The following is an 8,753-nucleotide window of genomic DNA, read 5'->3' on the forward strand; positions in this document are numbered from 1 at the left end:
CTACTATTCAGTAAGTACCACATTTGAATTTAAACGTTCTACTTAGAGATGGCTGACGTGAAACTGACGTTTTGACAGTGTCGAGATCCTGAAGCGCAAGTGTTTCGAAACACTGCACTGAAGCATGATTCGAAACACCCAGATCATGTGACTAAAGTGTTTTGAAACACCTGGTCACATGACTACAGCGATTCAAAGCATCGATCAGTTCTGAAGCGTTTCGGAGAGTCTGCTTTTGACTGACAGGGTCAGAAAAAACTTCCGTCTTAAAGGGCATCTAGGTTACCCCTTTTTTCAGATTTAATATAAGTGTTTTGCATCTCCAGAATGTGTATGTGTAAAGTTTCAGCTCCAAACACCCATCAGATTTTTCATTATACCTTTAACTAGATCCTGTTTCATACATATTTCCACCAGGTGGTCGTTTTGTTGTACTGCGCCTTTAAGGCGAGTCCTCCCCGCCTATGTGTCTTTCTGCGTGCCTTAGTCTTTTCCCTCGGCTGCGTCAGACAACAGACAGACTTAAAGGAAGAAGATGTCACACAGCGTTTGTGAGAAATACTACAGTAGGAACTTTACCAATGAGTATTTGCACTCATTCACACTCATACACTACGGACAATTTTGTTAATCAGTTCCCCTATAGCGCATGTGTTTGGACTGTGGGGGAAACCGGAGCACCCAGAGGAATCCCACATCAACATGGCGTGAACATGCAAACTCCACACAGAAACGCCTACTGATCCAGCCGGGACTCAAACCAGAGACCTTCTTGCTGTGAGGTGACAGTGCTAACCACTGAGCCACCGTCCCGCCCTTTTCCCCATTAAACAGAAATTGGAGAAAAAATAAACAGGGGCTAATAATTCTGTTTCCCAGAGATGGGTTGCAGCTGGAAGGGCATCCGCTGTGTAAAAATGTGCTGGATAAGTTGGCGGTTCATTCCGCTGTGGCGACCCCGGATTAATAAAGGGATTAAGCCGAAAAGAAAATGAATGAATAATTATTCTGACTTCAACTGTATATATTTGTAGTATTTATTTGTAAAATTTGTTTATAATTTTATTTTTTTAATTAATGAGAATGAAAACGACTTAAGCTTGCAACTTCTGATGTATTTTTATTTTCTAAATTGAAGCTTTTAGCATAATAAAACTATTTAAGCTGTAGGTTCAATTGGTCTGAGGACAATGACGGTTTGTACATTTGTAAAGTGTTTTTAATAAAGAACAATCTGAGAACCAAACGAATGACATATTCATCTACAGAACAACTCCCACAAATCAACCTTCAGTCCATTTGAGATATTTTTGGGATGAAATGCGTCTTATTCACTGCATTTGTTTATATTTCAGGGACAGATAATGTTGATTTCTGGTGGAATGGCCCTATGTATAGCCGCTTTTAATCAACAAATATCCATTCCGGTTAGATTGGTGACCTCTCTTGTTTATAGAATTGTTGTCTCTCTGCACATATTTTGGGACTCAAAACTTCGTCTCGGCATTATGACGTCATCATCAGCGCGCGTTCCCGTATCTGTTTTCTGGGGCGAGTCGAGGTGAGTTTTACAGTTATATTTTTTCTTCGTATTTACCAGAATGTTAACTGCACTGAGCACAGTTTACACGCAGCAGTGTACAAACTATCCAGATATCAAACTGACACAATTTCAGCCTAACATTGACGTCGCTTCAAACTGGTTTTGCTCACCGGAGTAATGTTGAATCAACGTCCGAGATGTCATTCAGAAGTAACGTCAAATCGACGCGGTTTGTTTACTTGACCAACGGTGAGTGGATGTTTATTTTCAGTCGATAGAAACTTTCAGCCTGATAGGTTTGTCTACCTAGCTTTGACACTAGCTGTGTCTCATTTCAGAGGCTGCATCCTCCGAAGGATGACTTCAAAGGTCAAAGCGTTTTGAAATGAGACGATCTAGCCTACATAGAGGGAAAGTTTGTTTTATTGGAGTCAGACATTCTCCTTAATAATATAATTTCAGAAAAGTGTTCTTTGCAAATTGTAAATAGGGAAATCATATTAGCAGCAAATGACTATCAAAGTACAACATTGTTCACAGTCAATTAGATATAAATAGTGATAATTGCATGCTAATTCCGATCGAATAGTCAAAGTAACTTGGTAAACAATATAGAGACTGCTAAATGAATGAATGTGTGTATATAAAACCAACTTTACCTCTATCTAGCTTACAGAGGACGGATCTCATCACCAAATCTTTCAAAGTGATTTTAAAACTTATTATATCGATGTGAAGGCAAAACAAGTCATACAAAAGCTGGAAATATATTTGCTTTGATCCATACATGTACACATAAAAATGTAAACTTTCTATAAAATTCACTCTTTAGTAAGAAACATCATACTCTTTTTTTATTTTTTATTATTATTTTTAAACGTGTTTAGATATCAAAGTAAAATAATTTTAATTCTTTCTATTTGAAAGCAACCTCTTTAAATGGCAAAATATAAATAGACAGGAGAATATTAATTACAGTGGCATAGCGTGACGGGCCCGCAGGGGACTCTCGTGCCTTAAGGGGGCCCCACGAGATCCCCCCACCCCTTCCCCGTGACCGTTACAACCCCCCAGCATGGGAAGTATGAACCGTACTTAGCAGTGAAAATGAAACCGAAAGCGTGCACATCATTTAAATAATCATATGGCATTATAGAGTAATCAGTGGCGTAGCGACGGGCCCACACTGAGCGTGATTTCCCCCCACCCCGCTCAGCATGATTTCCGGGTACCCCCGCATTTTGCGCTACGCCACTGATTAATTATATTATGTGTTCAGGTTAATATAAAAAGCCAAATCAGTAATTGATTTAGTGTTAATCTTTGCAGGTTTGCCCCTCCTCCTCCTCCAGTTCAGCTATAAATACTGGAGTATTCCCATCAGTCTACAAGTGAAGACGAGCATCAGAGCATCAGGAAGAATTGAAATCTGAAAGACAGAGTTTATTGAAGGACAGAGAGAAGATGAGTGATCCAGAACCCTGCAGAATTAAAGCGGAAGAGGCTGAAGAACAAATTGGTTGGTGTTTATTTATGATTATTTCCTATAGTCACAACAAAGTTTGCAGCTTTAAAAAGATTCATACTTAAAACTTGAGAACAATCATTAAATAAATATTTTTTTAAACTCAGTACAGAATATACCCTGTATCATAACTGTCATTCTGTCATTCTGAGTGGTAATGGTATGGTATGGTTCAGTACGGGTCACCTTTATCAGGCTTGTGTCTCCACTACCAAACGGTGTCAATGGTACCATAATATCAATAAAATGTTACGAGTTGCTTCTAAACTCATCTACAACTAGCCCAAATGTTGATCACAATACAAACAAGTCAGAACTAGAATGCTTTAAGAAAGAGAATATAATCATTTATTGTTTTCCTGGCGTTTTGTCTATGATTAGCTTAGTTCAGCTCTTCTGACATGTCTTGAGATTTGAGTCATTTGTTTGTGACACAGACAGGCACACCCAACGACTCGAGTAGTTGTTGCCAACTATTTCCGATGAAAAGTAGGCCTTAAAGTAGAGCCTGCTCGAAGAGTAGCTATATGTTGGCAGATAATGTCACGCACTAGTTTGCATATTTACATTTACATTTAGTCATTTAGCAGATGCTTTTATCCAAAGCGACTTACAAATGAGGACAAGGAAGCAATTTACACAACTATAAGAGCAACAATGAAGAAGTGCTGTAGGCAAGTTTCAGGTCTGCAAAGAAAATGTAAGAAGCAAAACATTAGTAAATTTTTTTTGTGTTTTTTTTTTTGTGTTGTTTTTAGTAGTTAGCGGTGTAGCCAGAGAGGGAATTGCAGATTAGGAAGTGAAGTGGAGACTAAATAGTTTTTAGTCGTTTCTTGAAGACAGCGAGTGACTCTGCTGTTCTGATGCAGTTTGGGAGTTCATTCCACCAACTGGGCAGATTGAACGCGAGAGTTCGGGAAAGTGATTTCTTCCCTCTTTAGGATGGAACCACGAGGCGACGTTCATTCACAGAACGCAAGTTTCTGGAGGGCACATAGATGCAGAAGTGAGAGCAGATAAGAAGGAGCAAAGCCAGAAGTCACTTTGTAAGCAAACATCAGAGCTTTGAATTTGATGCGAGCAGCAACTGGCAGCCAGTGCAAACGGATGAGCAGCAGAGTGACATGTGCTCGTTTAGATTCATTAAAGACCACTCGTGCTGCTGCGTTCTGGAGCAGCTGAAGAGGTTTGATAGAGTTAGCTGGAAGCCCGGCTAGTAGAGAGCATATCGGTGACATCACGTAGTATCTGACAAGCGTAAACCCATCATGTTTCTACTCTCTGAGGCGTTGTGTATTATATTATAATAAAACATTACTTACAGATGCATAATAAATAGATTCTTATTAACTTATTACTTTGCGTGATGACGTCATTTTGTAATCGCAACTCAAAATCTTCATGTAGTATACAAAATAATTAATGTTTTCTCAAACTGACTGGCCATCTCAGCAAAAATCATTATTTGAAATATGTCCATTTAGATTTGTATGAAACACTGATTTTTTGTAAAAAAGTAGTACAAACACTTTTTGATAAGAATTTTTTATTTTTAAATGTAATGCTGATAATGAACAGGTACAGTCTTTAAAACAACCACAGCTTGTGTACTTACTCTTTTTAGCTTGTGTACATTTGTAATCGTGACATTAATTATAGCACCATTGGAATTTATTGCTACCAAAATCACCAAAAATTATACTTGTTAACAAATATCAGTAAACTAACAGGTATGAAATGAAATCCGAGCTAGCAATTTACTCTACTGAGTGAAGCCTGCAGCCACTGCTCTTTTGCGTCTCTAAAGAATAAAGAAAGTCTAAAGGAAGGTAAAAGTGAAAGAGTAAGGTCAACAACTGGCTATTCTCAGCCAACAAATACAAAACATGCAGTTCTCTACTTGTAGTCATTAAGCAGACGCTTTTATCCAAAGTGACTTACAAATGAGAACAAGGAAGCAATTTACACAACTATAAGAGCAACAATGAAGAAGTGCTGTAGGCGAGTTTCACGTGTGTAAAGAAAGTGTAAGAAGGAAAACATTAGTAATTTTTTTATTTTATTTTTTACTTACCTGGAGCGTCTAAACATCAAGTTACTTAACAGTTGAAAAGGTGACCGTGGTCTTTAGGGTGTGCAAGTGCAAGCAACGCTCCCATTTCTGTGTCCATGTTGTTGTTTACAGTGAAGGCTGGTCTGCTGTCTTCCGGTAGAGTTAATGCCATGTGTTATAGTCATGTGATAGGGGCTTGACGAATAAGGGAAGGATACGCAATGACACAAAAGCCCCAATCAGGTAGCGAATCTCAGCAATCCCGCCTCTGTTTTCAGATGTCTCCGTTTTCCCCCATCCACACTGAGACGGAGCAGCAGCGATTCAGAATGAGAACGGCCTCTCCAGCGTTTCCAAAACGCTCCGTTTTCAGCGCTCGAAAACTCCGGTGTAGTGTGGACGGATGGCATAATCGTAGCAAAACTTCAAACTAAAACGCATTAGTGTAAACGGGGCCTGAGATGACCTCCTGGCTATAATGCCAGAAGTTCTGCTGGATGGGTAAAGGAGCGAGACAGGCCAAGGGAACCAATATGCTTTTACTAACTAGAACTTTGCCTTTGTATAGGTGGACTGGCACAACTTTTCACACAGTGGGGTTTTTTCCATACGTAATGTTGAAAGACTCAATTGGGATCACATAAACGTACACATTTCTCTCTAATTTCTTATATAAAGTTTCATTTTGATTTCAGATCTGATGTTGGACAACGAGGAGAAACTTGATCATGACAGGACCTGTTTGACCTGCACCGAGTGCGGAAAGAGTTTCACATGCAAGCGGAGTCTGGTGGTTCACATGAACATCCACACCGGAGAGAAACCGCACACGTGTGGTCAGTGTGGGAAGAGTTTCCGACAATCATCGTCTCTTTATCAGCACATGAGGATCCACAATGGACAGAAACCCTTCGTCTGTGATCAGTGTGGGAAGAGTTTCAGACAGTCGCCGCACCTTAAACGACACATGATGATCCACACGGGAGAGAAACCACACAAGTGTGACCACTGCAGCAAAACATTTTTGAGGGGTTCAGATCTGAGGGTCCATTTCAGAGTTCACACAAAGGAGAAGCCGTACTCGTGTTCCTTGTGTGGAAATAGTTTTACATATCTACAGAATTTAAGAAAGCACCAGATAATTCACACTGGTGTGAAGGAGTATGTGTGCTTAGAGTGCAAGAAGACTTTTTTTACAGCAGGACATTTGAAGCTGCACCAGAGGACTCACACCGGAGAGAAGCCGTATGAGTGTTCACACTGTGGCAGGAGATTCAATCAGTCTGGACATCTGAAAACACATGAGAGGATTCACACTGGCGAGAAACTGTACTAATGACACTGGACTTGTGTGTATTGGTTTGATTCACAATTTTAGGGTCATGGTTTCAGTATATGATAATAATAATAATAATAACTTACATTTATTTATTGCTTTTCTAGGCGCTTTACAGGTTTTTACCAGGTTATTGGTGGAGAGGAGATCGAGTGATGAAGTCAATTAGGATATGGGGTTGGTTAGAAGGCCCGGTTAAGATACCAGGGACACACCCCTACTCTTTTCGAAGGACATCTAGGATTTTTAATGACCACAGAGAGTCAGGACCTTGGTGCTCACTGACAGCATAGTGTCCCCATCACTATACTGGGGCATTAGGTCCCACACAGACTGCCACCATGTGAGAGCTGCAGAGAAATTAAGAGAAGTTCAGCACAAATAAATTATAGTGCCAAATAAAGATAAAGAAAAACAATACATTTACAAGCTAAAGTACCAATGAATACAATATAGTAAAGATAGTGATTAAAATGAACGGTGCTTTTCAGATTCAAGTCTTTAACGGCAGTTTTCCGGTAAATAAACTGACTGATATAATCAAATATAACATTTCATATAGACTTCACTGTGTAAATTGAATTGTTTAAACATTATTGAAGTTAAAACAGATATTTAGTCATTATCAAACAGTCATAGCCATTATTCATGCTTTATCTTCTGCTGTTTGATTTGCATCAAAAGCTGTGATGTCGTGCTAATAAAACAGCAGCATCTTGAAAATGGCAGGACATCGAGTCAAGTACGCGATATGATTGGTCGGATTTGATGAGCACTTATAAATACATTTTAGTGGCAGTGATGGACTGAAAGGTTTGAATGCTAATATTTTCTATTTGCATTTGTGTCAAAACCTGGATTATAATAACAGTTTGAATGACTGGTCATACACGCAGCACTTATTTTAATATAGTCCACTGCTCCAGGTCTGTTCAAGGTGTGTGTGTCTGTGTGTGCTCAGCTTTCACTACTGTGTGTTGTGCATTTGGATGGGTAGAACTGTGGCACAATTTTCACTTGGTTACTTTCACTTTCGCTTTCGCTTTACAACACTTGTGTTGGGTAGCTAGAATGCATGTCCATCAAATGAAACATGCTTTAGCTGAACTCTCTTTTACACTTTGATATATTTGAGACGCATTGTTAGATTCATTATGAACTGTGGGTCAAGCCAGTACAGATCCAGAGGTGGAGAATGTTTGGACTATGGTTCTGTTTATTTACCAGGTAACATTACACTCTTTATTTATTCATTCATTCATTTATTCATTTTCTTTTTCGGCTTAGTCCCTTTATTAATCAGGGGTCATCACAGTGGAATGAACCGCCAACTTATCCAGTATATGTTTTTTTGTAGCGGATGCAACCCATCACTGGGAAACACCCACACACCATGGATAATTTAGCTTCCCAATTCCCCTATAGTGCATGTGTTTGGACTGTGGGGGAAACCAGAGCACCGAACATGGGGAGAACTTGCAAACTCCACACAGAAATGCTAGCCGACCCAGCTGAGGCTCGAACCAGCGACCTTCTTACTGTGAGGCAACAGTGCTAACCACTGTGCAACCTTAGTTTGTTTTATTTGTTTTATTAACTACTTAACTATTGACTTGCGGTATACAAATGAAGAAGAGCCATGTTTTCAGCTAATACCTTCTTTAATGTTTAGCTGCAGAAAAGGGTCTTGTACATCTTGAATGGCCTGAGGATTAGTAAATGAACAGCAGTTTTTATTTTTATTTTGGGGTGAATCCTTAAAAAACATTGCAAATAACATCAGAGGCAGCAAACAAACATCAGTTTTTATCGAAACCGTAACAAGACCCTACTGAAAAAAACAGCTTAAACCAGCCTAGGCTGGTTGTCTGGTTTTATCTGGTCAACCAGGCTGTTTTTTAAGGGGTTTTGGCCACTTCCAGATTGGTTTCCAGCCATTTCAAGCCTGGTCTTAGCTGGTCAGGCCGGGAGATGACCAGCTAAAACCAGCTTGACCAGCCTGGTTTTGGCTGGTTGCTGGTTTTGGCTGGGTGAAACCCTGCCGGTCGTATGCCACCCAACCTGCTCCGAGCTGGTAATGAACAGGTGACCTTCCGCATGGGAGTCGGTTGCTCTACCAAGGAGGCTAAAGACTCTAACATCTGTCACTAGAGCACCTTTAGAGGTCAGAGGAGTGAGGTTTACCTGCACAGCACTTACTAGCTGGCCTCCTTTACATGGGCTCCCAGCTTGGCCCGGCTGGTCAAGCTGGTTTTAGCTGGTCATCTCCCAGCCTGACCAGCTAAGACCAGGCTGG

General features: G+C 40.1%; 4 protein-coding genes across 14 annotated transcripts in view; all 4 read left to right on the forward strand.

Moving 5' to 3' along the window:
- Positions 1-8,753, forward strand: part of LOC147838311 (uncharacterized) — a 441,300-nt gene that overhangs the window by 357,571 nt on the left and 74,976 nt on the right. The window lies entirely within an intron of this gene.
- zgc:113336 overlaps positions 1-8,753 on the forward strand; it is a gene marked incomplete at its 5' end in the record, with an annotated part of 111,634 nt that overhangs the window by 42,730 nt on the left and 60,151 nt on the right.
- The window catches only part of si:dkeyp-53d3.6, a 109,977-nt gene that overhangs the window by 11,009 nt on the left and 90,215 nt on the right, over positions 1-8,753 (forward strand). The gene's annotated exons all lie outside the window — the stretch shown is intronic.
- Positions 1,506-8,567, forward strand: LOC141380120 (uncharacterized). 11 transcript variants are annotated; one of them, XM_087303869.1, is made up of 6 exons: positions 1,506-1,561; positions 1,677-1,792; positions 1,882-1,912; positions 2,873-3,062; positions 5,817-6,470; positions 6,565-7,789. In XM_087303869.1, the coding sequence occupies exons 4-5, from the start codon at positions 3,008-3,010 to the stop codon at positions 6,455-6,457; spliced, it is 696 nt and encodes a 231-aa protein (XP_087159995.1). In that variant the 5' UTR covers positions 1,506-1,561; positions 1,677-1,792; positions 1,882-1,912; positions 2,873-3,007; the 3' UTR covers positions 6,458-6,470; positions 6,565-7,789. The 11 variants fall into 11 exon arrangements, with proteins under 11 accessions (XP_087159995.1, XP_087159990.1, XP_087159989.1 ...); XM_087303864.1 differs by having other exon boundaries at positions 1,882-1,958; positions 5,817-8,567; XM_087303863.1 differs by having other exon boundaries at positions 5,817-8,567.

This window comes from Danio rerio, chromosome 22 (assembly GCF_052040795.2).
Source record: "Danio rerio strain M-AB ecotype USA chromosome 22, GRCz13ab, whole genome shotgun sequence".
NCBI classification, from domain to species: domain Eukaryota; kingdom Metazoa; phylum Chordata; class Actinopteri; order Cypriniformes; family Danionidae; genus Danio; species Danio rerio.